Source organism: Lutjanus erythropterus, chromosome 20 (assembly GCF_056507025.1).
Source record: "Lutjanus erythropterus isolate fLutEry1 chromosome 20, fLutEry1.hap2, whole genome shotgun sequence".
In the NCBI taxonomy this organism is placed as follows: Eukaryota; Metazoa; Chordata; class Actinopteri; order Lutjaniformes; family Lutjanidae; genus Lutjanus; species Lutjanus erythropterus.
The window spans coordinates 14,554,701-14,568,057 of record NC_139336.1 but is presented as its reverse complement, the minus strand read 5'-3'; the positions used below and the strand labels follow the sequence as shown (position 1 = coordinate 14,568,057).

The window sequence follows — 13,357 nt, the reverse complement described above, 5'->3', positions numbered from 1 at the left end:
GGCCTCATTAGTTTGGCTTTGTGTTGTCATATGATCTCCTGGGTATCCTGCTGTTTTGCCGTCTGTCAAAGCACTTTAAAAAGTCTGTGTTTAAAGGTGCTATCTAAAAAAAGTTATATTATTATTATTATTATTATTATTATTATTATTATTATTATTGTAGTTGTTGTTGAGCTGAATCTCAGGACATGGGACTAAAAACTACACTTCCCAGAGTGCACCAGCAGCAGCAAAGAGGTGCTTGACACCTGATCAGTAATCACTGATTTAGAACACCTGGGAAGGACTGGGGGAAGCTCAGTCATTCACACAAACAATCTGCAGAGGAGAAAGAAGCAAGAAAAGAACAAAGGAGACCCAAGTCCACTCATGGATTCAGTCCAAAGACGCCAATGGTAGGTGAAATGTTTGTTTGCTCTTAGTGTTCTGAAATGTTTCCTGATACGGTCAAATTTATGTTAACTGCTGTGTGATTAGTTAATGAAAGCACTGCAGCATTTACTTCTTTGATTTTGTGTCCAATAAGTTTGAATTAAGATATTTCATTTTGAGTTTAAGTAAAGTAAAAATATAGAATATTCTGTTAAATGTTAAAACTGTACTAAACTTTTCTAAAATGTTGATTATTCTTTATTCAATTTAAAAGGCTTAAAATGTGGACACTTAAGAAAAATTTGATTATCCTTTATTTGTTTTAAAAGGCTTAAGTGATTGATTAATTTGAAATGGTTGATATGTCAACTTTTTGGTTCTGTGTTTGATGATGTTAAAAAGTTTGAGTTGGAAACTTAAATTGAGTTGTCCTCGCATCCTTTGGAGGGAAAGAGAGGTGGACTTGACAAGTAGTAGTAGTAGTAGTAGTAGTAGTAGCAAATACTATATTTGAATACATTTTCTCATACCAGTGTTTTGTCGTCTTAAGACTTACGCATTTGACTTATTATTGTTGACTTATTATTATAATTATTATAATTATTATTATTATTATTATTATTATTATTATTATTATTATTATTATTGACGTTCTAGTAGTATTATTTATATTACTTTGAATTTCCCCAGTCCAGTAGCGAGTGCTTTATTTTGTGAATCGTGTCCGGAAGTTGAAGAGGTTATTGTCGCTGGCTTGAGGTTGATCTCTGCTGCTCGCGACACTCACAGCTGCTTTCATTCTCCAGCGCTCCAGACGCAGCGGCAGAGAGCGGTGCTCGTGCTTCTTGCTCCAGGGACATCACCTCAGATGGACTTTATTTAAAGACACGAACACGCAGTTTATGTCTCCTCGTGACGTCTTAGCCGTTAGTTACAGGTGCAGTTTTGCGGGACATAAACTGCTCTAATGATCTCAAGTATTTCCACCTGCAGCGGTTTTAATGTGTTTTATGTGTTTGCGCTCAACAGTGAGGTAGACTTATTCGGGTTCGTTTTCCAGGAGTGTCGGCGTGTGATTTATCCCGTGGATGCGGCTGTCGGGGTCGGTGTCTGAGCCCTGCAGGAGCAGACTGTCATAGGGCATCATGATTTCTCTGGTTGTTCACAAGTGGATGAGGAATATTTCTCCGGAGATGCTGCTGCTGGTGCAGATACTGTGGTTTTTACCTCTGACTGGAGCGGCTCCTTCTGTGACCACCGAGCAGCTGGACACGGGGGTGGTAAGTTTTCTTTTCTTCCTACTTGAAAAAGGAGAAAGGGGGGGAAGTTTTTCTACCTGATTGCACCGATGAATGTGTGTCTTTCTCTGTCAGACCCTACCAGAATGTGGGGGCGTGGGGTGGCAGGTTTTTTCCTCTCCTTTCTTGGACTACTCTTGAGCGTCCAGGAAAGAGGAAAGTGCTGTCTTCTCCTCAGACTTGCTCTGAATTTTAACAGCGCTCTGCAGTCCAGTGCATGAGGCAGAGTGGCAGTGGGCTCCCCACTGCATGATGGCAAAAAAAAAAAATGTTGTGTAGCCTGTAGGAACTTTACTCACCAGACTAGGAAAACAGAAAATCAATGTGTTCGGCTGTATTTGCCATTTATAAATAAATGTATGTGAAGGGATTTGCCCTGGCCGTTATATCGATCTCTTTCACTGACATATCCTGAGCTAATAAGACGACTGGGGCTCACTGGGACAGACTTAACCCGTGATACAGTTTTTTATCAGGCTTTTTTCTTAGTATTGCCTATGACAGACCCATTGCCAAGTTCACGCGATTTCTGTGTTGAAAACAGAGAACCCTATAGAGTACTCAGCTGTCTGCTTAACAAATCCCTTGAAGCAGCCACTGATGTAGGATATAAACAGATCAATTTCAGCTGAAATCTAAGCCCATATTGATAGCATATATGGCTCAGGGTTTCACAAACTTTTTCATGTCGAGGACCTCCACAATAGATGCACATTAGACCCCTGGCCACCCAGTTTGACAGGATTTTGTCTTAAAGAAGTCCTTCTGAGTCGTTTTTTTAAACTTCTAGGTGTGAAGGTAAAGTCTTCATAATCAACTGATCAAACTAGGATCTCTACAAATGACCATCAATCCAAACAGCCCACCCAAATTCTCCTCTTCTCTTGTTTTCCCAACTTCCAAAAATAGTGACAAAGGTTAAAATATTCTATTTCCCTATTTGCCGAGGACCCCCCAGTTTGAAAACTACTGGTACAGTCAGTCACTAGAGTGTTTTTTTATTTGTATGTGATCGGAAGCTGCTGAACTGGGCATGTGGTAAGAAAAGAATCAAACTATTGAAGTATTTTGATAATTGATTAATTATTAAAGTGTTTTTAGCCTAAATTATAGCCTAAACAATTAATTGATTAATTGTGAAAATAACCACCAGATTAATGAATAATGAAAATAATCATTAGTGCCATCCCTAATTATTTGATATTTTCAAGTGACCTGTATGTCTTACATGAGTACTGACAGAAGCCATACAGACTGTAAAGTCATCAATATCACAGCCCCACAGTAATGAGAGTAAATGATCTGATGTGTGTAAGTTTTCTCTGTCTTTTCATCATTAATCCCGACAGATGGATAATACATTGTGCAGCATAATGTAAAATAGAACTTTATTCAAAATTTACTGTAAAAAAAAAAAGTTTAACTTCTTGCCGTCGCTCATAATTTCATTGCCACTGAAGCTGCATTTTCTACAATTTCAGTCCTGAGGGCAACGTCAATTCTTTTTGCTTCTCATCCTAACTTCCGTCTCGCTTTCTTTCAGTGCTCAGACTCTCCTTTCTGAAACCTTCACTTGGGGATTAAGTTTGTCTTAACAAAGACTAGAACAAGAGTACTAAAATAGATCAGTTTCTATTTCTTTACTTATTGCCTTTGCTTCAAGTTTTTCTTCCCCCTTCAGGCGGTGTACCTTTCCTTTTTTGACTCACACAATAGAAGCTTTAATTGTGTGATTGTGTGGCGCCATCATTTTTAATCAATCTTAGGCTGCGTGTGGGTGAGACAAAAAGAAATTCAACTTAAACCACTACTACTCAGGCTACCTAAATTTGTACAGAAGTTACATAATCTAAGAAAGATAAGAAAATGGCACAGTATACACAGTAAGCTCCATGTTTTCTATCAGTGTGAAATACCCAGACTCTTTGCTGAGGCCGATGCCAGCAACCCTGACATCAGGACATGGTCTGCTGCACCTCAGCTCTGAATCAATTTTTTTCTGGTTTTCCAAAAGGTCAGTTTGGCCTCTTCTGACAGGGTTTTCATCATGACCTGTACGCACGTCCTTCCTTGCTGTGTAGTACTGGGGGCAAACAACCAAAGCTTGAAAGAAGCTATTACATTAACAGAGTAGCCCTCCCACCCCTGGATTTTTAACTTCTTGTCTTCTTTTATTTTCCACATGCAGCATAAAATAAAACTATGCTGCACAAGACATAATTTACAGCATCATCTAACTGTTTGGCAACTGAAAAAAGAAAAAGCATCGCAGGAATCATCTCATCATTCTCAATACATTGTCTTTTCTGTATCTGTCAAGTTACTACTCTTTTTTCCTTCTCTTAGTCACTCTCATAACTGCATCTCTTTCTCCCTGAGATGATCGATACTATAACAAGTGGACAAATTCAAAGATCACAATATTTTTGACCAAGTACATTCCTTGATATAGTTATTTTATCAGTATTGTATTAATATTTGAGATGACTAGATGAGCTGTAACAAAATATTAAAACAATGAGATTTTTAATAAATAATTATCAGTGTTCGTTCATTCATTCATTGTCCATAACCACTTATGGGGGGGCGGAGCCTATCCCAGCTGGCGAGAGGCAGGGTACACCCTGGACAAGTCGCCAGTTCATTATCAATAATATGGATATAATGACAGAGTGGATAAAGGCCAGAGGTGCCAAAAGTACACACATTCTTTACTCAAGTACAAGTAAAGATACTTGTGTAAAACAGACAAATAGAAGTACTAATTCAACTTATATATTCAAGTAAAAGTGGAAAAAGTACATGCTTTGCAATTAGGTTTGGTCAGTATATCGATATATCAATATCATAAGAGACTACATATTGTCTTAGGTATTGCTATATCATGAGCTGACATAAGTGCTGTCTTTTCCTGGTTTTAAAGGCTGCCTTACAGTAAAGTGATGTAATTTTCTGAACTGACCAGACTGTTCTAACTGTACTGTTATCATTCTTTATCAACCTAGTCGTTACATCCACGTTACTGATGGTTATTTATTGAAAATCTCAATGTTTTAATATTTTGTGAAAGCGCAAATAATCATCTCGACAATATTGTTGCAATATGAAGGTATTTGGTCAAAAATATTTTGATATTTGATTTTGTCCATATTGCCCAAGCCCTACTGTTGGGTAGTTCAATCTATAGCAATGCATAATATTCTATAAGATCATCTGTTTTTACTTTTTGAGAATTTATGGTAAGCTATTTTAGAGAAGATGTGTATATTGAAATACATATTATATATTGCTTCATGGCCTAAAAATATGGAGTTGCATCGTTTTTGTCTCGTTTCATCTGTCGTGCATGATCTGCATTGGTGAATACATGTTTGGAAGGTGGTATGCAGCTATGTTTAGATGGACAATATTTATTCAGTCTGTCAGAAATTCCAACCTAACTGTTTACATAGACACAAAATGATGTATAATATATATAAATACTGTATTCTAACTAGACAGAAATGATCAGATAAGTCTTTACATGGGTATTATTTTCATTTTGGACTGATTATTAAGAGTTTACACCACCTGTTTCAGTCACATTGAAAATTCATTCATTCAGATTCAGTGTGGTTGGGCCAGTTTCTTCTAGTTGAGGTGTTTACATTGCTTTTATTTGGATTTTTCTATGATCCTAATTTTCTAGGGTACATGTAAATGCAGCTACTACTGTAAAATTAAAATACTCAATAATTTACCTAAAATGCATTGAAACTAAGCCTATTTTTAAAATGTAATGAATAAAAATAGACATTTGTGTTTAAGTGTAGAGAGTAAAAGTAAAAGGTTTTCAGAAAAATAAATACTCAAGTAAATATACTTAAACTCTACTTCAGTATAGAGTGAAGTATTTGTACTTCTGATATAAAATTGATATATTGCTCAGATCTCAGGTGAAGATTGAGTTATAATGAACTTTTTAAGGCAATAACAATTTGTCTGCCTGTAGTCGGTAGGAACTGCGGAGAACAATCAGCTGACAGTTAATCAATGTCAGTGTCTGGCTGGCCCTGATCAGCCAAGCCACTGATATCTTTCTTCTTTAATTCCTGTTTTTACTGAGTGTCAAGAGCAGCCTGAAAACACAGCCCTCTAGCTAGCCCTCTAGTTTTACTCTTACATTAAGTTTTATACAGGAACTCTCGAACAAACTTTTTCTTTTTTGTTTCTGAAAAATTGGGTGCACTATAACACTACAAACACAGCTGTTTCGTCAGATGAAAATCCGCGGTAACAGCAGCAATTTTCCTCCATTTACCATGGCAGAGAAAATAATACTCGAGGTGGAAGCTTTCCTGCATTTCTAGATAGAGCTACAGTACATGATACACTCAGTGAAAAGTGGTGCTGCAGCCTCCACGCAGCCGATGTAGTTTCAAGGCCATTACTCTTGTTGTGGTGTCTGGGATGCCTCGCTTCACTTCGTGTGCTGGTAAATGCTAAGCAAGTCTGCCGGTTCATTAATGGATACATACCTGAAAATGACATTTGTTGTATGCACTCGCACTAAATATGCCACTGGGTGGAGGTCACACAGTTCATTCAATAAAAGTTACTCTTTCACTGACGTGAAGCCCCTTTCCCCAGCTTATTTGTGCTGAGAGAACACTTTCAAACAATAATTTCACACTTTGGCTGTCAATTTGCAACCAAAGCCTGAACGTTACTTAAACTTAGCAATATAAAATATCTAAATCATCTGCTAAAAGCCCCTATGTGCAGGATTTGGGAAGCTTTGTTTTGAGCAACCTGTACTACCAATTCTGTCAAACACACTGTGCTTCACTATGCAACACCATAGACTGTATGGGTGGTGCTGCAGTAGTGGGCCATTAAATTAAATCAAAGAATGCTTGCTATGATGTAACGCAAGAAAGAAAACATAAATACATTTTTTTCTGGATCTTGGTACAAAAAGACTCAAATGCTGGCATCATTTAACAGAAGAAGTTTCAATACTACTTGGTACTGGTTTATTTTGGACAATACCTTAAAGGTATCAAGTATCGATAAATCAGCCTATCACTGATGTTGAACAAATCCATGTTGCAGGCCTGTTTCTGGAAGACTTCCTAACTTTATTAAATGCCTGACAGTATTTATCATGGGTTTTTCAGAGCATGATAATCAAAGCTAATTAAAATTTGAAATGGTAATAGTAATCATCTGGAATTTGACTGTGGTTTATCATTAAAAAAAAAACGGTAATCAGTTTCTTACGGACTGATTCTACCGGGCGTGGATGTGTCATGTTACCGTTGCATCACATCCACCAGAGCTGACCGTGGCCATTCTACACAATGCTTGGGATTCGGCCAGCAGCGCCTTGGCGCATCCCAGAAGCAGCCCTCCACTCTGCTCTGCTTCAAATACTCGCGTTTAGGTAGAAGAAGACATACATTCTCTCGCTCCAAGGCATATTTCTCATAGTGTCCACATACTTTGAAAAATGGGAGCTTCTGTAAAGTTGCACGCTGTACTCTTAAGGGAAAATGTAAGAACTTCTTGTGCCTAAGAAACACAAAGACATGAAAGTGCCTTTCAAGTTTATCATTTTCAAACCAGTCACCCAGCTTGATGAATCTCATGAGAACGCAGGTGGACCGATCTTTGTACTTTGCCTGCAGGTCCAGGACAGTTCTCATATTTACTTTTTATGGGGGGGTGCCGAGACTAGAATACAGACTCTTTCTTCTGTCCCTAAGAGAAGGCATAGAAATAGGATGTCTTTGTAGAAGTTCCTGAAGCTCCAGGGGAAGGGTGTCCTGCTGCCTGCTGTGCAGAGGCCACATGTGGCTCTGTCACTCTGGAGATCAGGCAGTAGAGAGTAAAAAAAGTTTCTAGCAAATCCACAAAGATGCGTGACCATGCCATACATTGAAAGGTTTTAGGGGAAAACACTGAAACATGTTCAGGGAAGAGAATACACCTGATAAAGGCGCAAGATATAAATTTAGACATGCAGAGCTCTCAATAGCATAAAAGAAAAGAGTTCTCCTGCTGTATTCATTGTAAAAACAGAGATTCTCATGTTTGATCACCAATAGCAAAGACAATTTATCTAGACAATATAATCTAACCAGAGCTCCTAGTTCATCACGAAAGACAGGGAGAAAGTATCAGTGCAGACAGCTCCGATGATGACTAGTTGCCCAGTGACTGATTTCTTGTCACTGGGGTGCAGCAGGGAGCCGGCAGAGACACTGAGAGCATCAGTCTGCGCCACTGGAAGGCCTGTGTCTACAGATATAATCAGGTGACAATGGGTATATGTATGTGTGCGTGCATGTGCAGGTGTTTGCCCTTGTGTGCGATAAAAACTGCTTTTCTCTCAGGACTTGAAACACAAAAACAACGATCTAACCACAGAACATCTCTCTGATCTTCATTGTATCATTTCTCCTATCCAGTCCCTTTACACTCCATTGCCACGGTGCTCTATCACTTGGCATTTAGTTGAAATTGCGAATCTTACATATGGTGTGTGTCTTCTTCACAACCACACACTGAGTCCGTAAGTAACCGAACAGCACGCCCGAGCACAGATCAGAGGTATTCATTTTATAGCTTTGCTGCTATCCAGTTTGATATATCACTGCATAGTGCCGATTTGCAATTTCAGCACTTGAGGGAACCGAGTCATAACAACTAAAACGTAATATGCTCTGTGTTTTCTGCTCATCGTGTTATGTTCCTCGCGAGGAGTATTTTCTCCACTGAAACAGAACTGCCGAGCTTCCCAAAGGAACTATTCACCTGAACGTTAAGGGCTTGCCTTCTGATAGGCGAGAGTGAGCTGGCCAGATTAGCAGCTGATAAATTACCTAAAATAACTGTATATTCAGCCACCTGTGGAATGTTCTTAATTTAAGAAACATGACCAATGATCCTTAAACCTACAGACTGTGTGTGTGTGTGTGTGCGTGTGTGTGTGTGTGTGTGCGCCTGTGCCTGGAAGGACAACCACTACACCCTGCCAGTCCATTTCTCACTCTCATTTTCCTGTTTAATTTCTTCTATGACACCACCATCTGGCATCACTTCCTCTGGAGCGGTAGGCGCCCTCCTTCGGCTGCCATATCTCCACCACTCACTCTCCCGCCCTGCTAGACATCAAGATGAATTTTTATCTGGTATTGAAATTGTGTCAAGGAGCAGCGACTAAAACCAAAAACAAATAATTTTCAAAATTATGAAGGAAGATAAGGTTTTACCCAATCATTCCCAGAAAGCTCACTGTTTATGTGAATCTTCTACACAAACTGATATACAATATATCTCTCTGCCAGTCAACATCGATCAATAGAGCTTGGCCTTATGAACAAAACGATCACACTCGGTTGTAACCACTCTTGACACGTCGAGATAACAATGCAAGCAACCCTTGAGCATCACTTTTGGCTACCTGCCATCCTTCCTAATGGGAAGTGAGGCTATACAGAGTTCATTAAATAGTTGCCTGTATTATGTATTGTGCCTGTCATTTGTTATGCTTTAGTGAACTAACCTTGACACCAGTGAAATCACAAAGGCGACATGATTTGATTTGAGTAAAACCTGAGTAAAAGTTATCCTGCGTAATTCCATGCTGTTGCTCTTCATCAGTGAGGCTGTTGTAAGCACATAGTTGCTTTCAGTTTCATCAAAACATCACAGGTTACGCTGGTTAGTTGTTTCTGTTCTGTTCCAAGATATATTTGACACCTTCACAGTTCTAATAAATGGCATCTTGAAAAAAATTTCCCACCTAAATTCTAGACAATAGACACGCACCAATTGCAAATTTCTTGGCTGATTCCAACTTTTTAAAAGTCTGACCTGCCAATTCCAATTTTCTTTCTTTATAAGAACAAGAATCGACAGCATGCACAAACATTTTTGTAAAATTTTTAATGAAAATTAAATTGCATATTCATAATAAAACTTTGACTGTTAATAAATAACTTTTACATTTTCCAAAAAGGCTCCAAGTTACTGCAGGACCTTTCTGACTTTTCCTCTTTTCTCTCTCCCTTTCCTCCTGTCTTCTCTCACATTTTCTTACCCTCTCTACTCATGTCCTCTCCTTTATTTCTCATTCTCATCTTTCCCTAACTCCTCTCTTTATCCTGTTCTTATTGCTCCTCTTAACACAGATGACATGCTATTGTGTGTGTGTGTGTGTGTGTGTGTGTTGCTGAAACTAGCATCGTTGAGTATGGCTGTGATGTTACTGCCATAGGTGTAGTGCTGCCAGAATGTACTGGAAGAATGCTTCGCCACTATTTTTCTCCAAATGAGGAAACAGAATATTGCAGTTTGCATATCCATTTTTGGGACAATTGTGATGCAGACTCACAGTCACAGCAGAAAGAGAGAGAGCACAGAATATTCTCAGCATGATGAAACTTTTAATAAAGACAATTTAACATTTGTTCTTGTGGTCAGTTATAGGTGACACTGTGCTGTGTGCATGACGTGAACCACTGTGCGTGCATATAATTGTTAGCTGAGGACCAGGCCACACTGGCTGCAATAGCAGAGCGTGTGTCAAGGAACCTGTTGGTTTTTATTTTGACACCCAAATTAACAGGTTAGAGCAGCCACATGTGACTTGACATGTCGCTTATTTTATCTGCATTGCATGCATAGTTCTTGGCATAAGTATACAGTGAAAATGAGGTGTTGTCATACTGATATTATAGCAGCAACATGTCACCCTTCACTACAGTTTCAATGTCTACATCTGTAGAATATGTGATGAAAAAATCATGAGGGGCAGTATTTTTCTGGTGTGCTCGCTTTTTGGTACACTCTCTTCTTCTTTCTCTCCTCTCTTTCTTTCACCCTCTCTTACTCTCTATCTCTGAATTAAGATGAATGTTTTTTTTGTTTAGGGGGTGGGGGTAAAAATCACAATGCTTCCTTTTTACAACACTCTTCTGCAAACTCAATATAAAAAATAAGGATGGCAGTAGCAGCACTGCAGCAGCAATGCTGTCTGTGTTCAAATAAATCTTCATTTTCAAATAGTATGCTGAAAAAGAAACTGTGGAATGCAGCCATATTCGAAGCTAATTGGAGACTTTGAGAGGTACGTAACCATAAGTAGGAAAAAAATACAGCTTTGGTTCCTGGGGGTGAAATTATTCAGAAGTGAAGTCAGGTATTCTGGAACAAAACTCTTATTCTGATATTAATGAGTCCCACCAGGATCTTTTTTTGAGACTATTCCATCTCCAAATTCCTCAATTTGCAGGGGCTTTTCAGATAAGTTTGCAATTTACAGTCCTTTTGGGTTATTTGGTTTGGTTAAGAATTGCAAGGTTGCTGGAAAGAAAAAGTAGATAGGATTCACTAAGACCCATAATATGTTCAGTAATTAGGTCAATAAGTGCTTAAGAGAACGATAACAATGAGTCAAAGAGAATTTAGCTCTAGCTTCAAACATGCTCATGGAAGAATACCCACTCACTCCCTGCTGGTTGAATCCCAACTCATTTTCTTCAAGTACCATTAATCCTCCATCCCTCCACCTAACAATGGTTCAGGAGCGCACGATGGAAAATGTTCATTTTAATAATTCAGTTTTTGTTCTGAAGGGTATAATAGGGAAATCATTTCATTTCCAAGCCTCGTTTCTCATACAGTCAGTCTAGCAGCCAACAGTACCACTACCCTCATTAGTACTGTAGTTGCCTGAAATTTGTGTACATTTCTCCTGCATTATATTCAGTCCCTCAACTCTGTCAGTCTCTTTCCTTCCATTTTACTCCCGCACTTCAAGTAGGAGGCTTTCTTCTACCAGCACATCGTGGCTCTTCTGATTACACCCGGAGGCTCAGGGATACAGTAGACTCAAATAGAAAACAGCATGCAGTGACAGTCAAAGAAAAGTATGATGGGAGGGTTCCTGCACCAAAATAACTGAGTGACAAAGAACAAAAAGCATGTTTCAGCCAAGAATCTGAAATATTTTTATATATGAGTGACTCTGACTCTAAATCACTGACATAAAGAAATGAACAACAGAAGAGCTCACCAAATGTGTCCAAAACTTGATTGCCTTCTGGTGGCTGGTTGCGGGATAAGTCATAAACCCAGTCCCTCCATTTTAATAGACTGAAAATGGGACAAACTAAAACATTGGAGTACAAACATCAAAATGAATTCTTCCTCAAATGGCTTGGCTTAAATAATTTATTATTTATTTGATTGGTTACCAGTGTGCAGGCTCCAAATGATGTCAAATGGCAGTGACTTCATATTTGTACAGTGTGAGGAAGCAGAGATGTGGTGTCCATCTTTATTTATGTCAGTGGCCTAAACCTGTAAGATTAATTGGCAGATTGTTAGCAATAGCTAATGTGGTGACAAGTTATGTAATTAAACCACACCATAAAAACACTCTGAATGTTAGGTTCCATGCAAATCTGTTATTATATTCTCAGCCTGGATCATTAGGATACTTTTAGCACTGCTGTCCCACTTCCATCAAGCTGTGTGACCTTCTATCTGCAGAAATGCATCTTGGGACTCGTATTCAGGGCGAGGAGATTATTTCAGGAACAATGTCATGTGGGAGAGGTCTTGAGTGTTGGAGAGAGTATATTTCTTCATAAAGATTGACAGAGAGCGAATGTTCAGCATGTAATATATAGAACATTCTCAGCTCATGAGGAAGAGGGGATCCAGCCCCTCAATCCGTTCCTATCCAATCTGTCACCTCAGCCTTGTTAAGTGTAAAAGTTCCCCAGAGACATGCAAGTTTCTGAGAAGACTGTCAGCATTACTGAGGAGTTTATGATTTCCTCAGAAAGCAATTCAACAAGGGTCTCAAGAGCCCTGACACCTCATTGGCTGCCACTGTAAGCATGGCGGTTTGGGACTGACGTGTGGCAGCTGCGAGACTCCTGCGTGATGCTTTCAGACAATGCCGACACATTGATTTCCCAATAAAGTTTACTGTGGGCAGTCTCATGTTGACTCAAGAGTCAAATAAATAGAAATGTAAAATAAGTCTCATGAGACTTTTGGCCACACACACACAGGCCAGAGGAACCATCAGGAGTCAGTCATTTTTTTTGGTGAGCAACACAAGCCAGATTTATAAAGGATGTTTTTTAGACCAAGCAGGAGTGAAGTAATAAAGTAAAGCTGAATGAAAAATATGGTGGGAGGCTGAATCTAATATACAGCATTATTCTTTTAGGCTGTCAGTTTCACTGAGTGTGTACTTCTATACACTTCTGAACTATGCTAGTTCTCAGGGCTCTGGGCTGTTGTGCACTCAATTTTAATCTGATTTATTATGCTTTTAATGTTTTCTCTTGTTTCATCAGTTCCCTGTGTGAATTAATGACAGTATGAGTCCTATTTTAATCACGCAAGCACAATGATCAGCACAAAAGTGGTGGGTCTTTGTCTCCAAGCGCAGCAGCACAAAGTGCAAGAGGTCTACAGAAATGAAAAATGCAAACATAGTTTGATTACAATTATGTGATTGCATCAATCTGAGTCTCTTAAAGGGTCACATCATAGCATTGCTTTTCATAAAAGTTAGTGAAACACTACTTTTAAGAACAAAAAAGCAACAACAAAGCAAGTAGTGTTGTCACAATACCATAATTATGACTTTGATAAATGCCTAGAATATCTTGATATCC

The 13,357-nt window shown here is 38.8% G+C and overlaps 1 protein-coding gene across 1 annotated transcript in view; it reads left to right on the top strand.

Annotated features, from left to right (window-relative positions):
• The first annotated feature begins 1,183 nt into the window (after nt 1–1,183).
• The window catches only part of LOC146308249 (matrix metalloproteinase-17-like), a 105,838-nt gene continuing 93,664 nt past the window's right edge, over nt 1,184–13,357 (top strand). Inside the window, exon 1 of the mRNA XM_084745749.1 lies at nt 1,184–1,652. Coding sequence (XP_084601875.1) covers nt 1,518–1,652 — 135 coding nt within the window. The 5' untranslated portion in view covers nt 1,184–1,517. The remainder of the gene's footprint in view (nt 1,653–13,357) is intronic.